This window comes from Meleagris gallopavo, unplaced genomic scaffold (assembly GCF_000146605.3).
Source record: "Meleagris gallopavo isolate NT-WF06-2002-E0010 breed Aviagen turkey brand Nicholas breeding stock unplaced genomic scaffold, Turkey_5.1 ChrUn_random_deg7180001540404, whole genome shotgun sequence".
Taxonomy (NCBI): domain Eukaryota; kingdom Metazoa; phylum Chordata; class Aves; order Galliformes; family Phasianidae; genus Meleagris; species Meleagris gallopavo.
Window position 1 is genome coordinate 1 of NW_011298562.1, and position 464 is coordinate 464.

The window sequence follows — 464 nt, forward strand, 5'->3', positions numbered from 1 at the left end:
CCCGCCCCCAGAGCGGGATGCACAGTTCTTCCTTGAAGCGTCCTGATCCCGATCCTCGGTGGAGAATTTCATGTTGTTGTGCATGTTACTGGGATTGTCCGAGTCCATGGCATCCCCTGCTGTGCCTGTGTAGGAGCCCAGCCGCAGCCGGTAGCCCTGGGACTCATCGTCCAGACTGAAGAGGTTGTACTCTGCGAACCTGATGTTGTTGGAGGCATCCTGGATGACGAACCTGACCTGGTAGACCTTCTGCTTGGCGATCTGGTGGATGTACTCGGTGCCCAGCCAGTAGTCGCCGCGCACGTTCCCAAAGCCGTACTTGTAGGTGCTCCAGGACTCGGCCCAGGTGATGTCTGTGTTGTGGCGGTTCCTCTGGATGACCGTCCAGCCCCCGTCCGTCACGTTCATCTCGCAGTACACCACGATGGGGTGGAGCCCTGAGGGCTGGATGACGTAGACGCCGC

The 464-nt window shown here is 59.7% G+C and overlaps 1 protein-coding gene across 1 annotated transcript; it reads right to left on the minus strand.

Moving 5' to 3' along the window:
* Positions 1–3: 3 nt before the first annotated feature.
* LOC104917355 (fibrinogen-like protein 1-like protein) lies at positions 4–459 on the minus strand (the record flags this gene model as incomplete). The annotated part of the gene is made up of 1 exon (XM_010728539.1): positions 4–459. A coding segment is annotated over one exon (456 nt), but the record flags the coding sequence as incomplete, so codon positions are not given.
* Between the last annotated feature and the right edge of the window lie 5 nt (positions 460–464).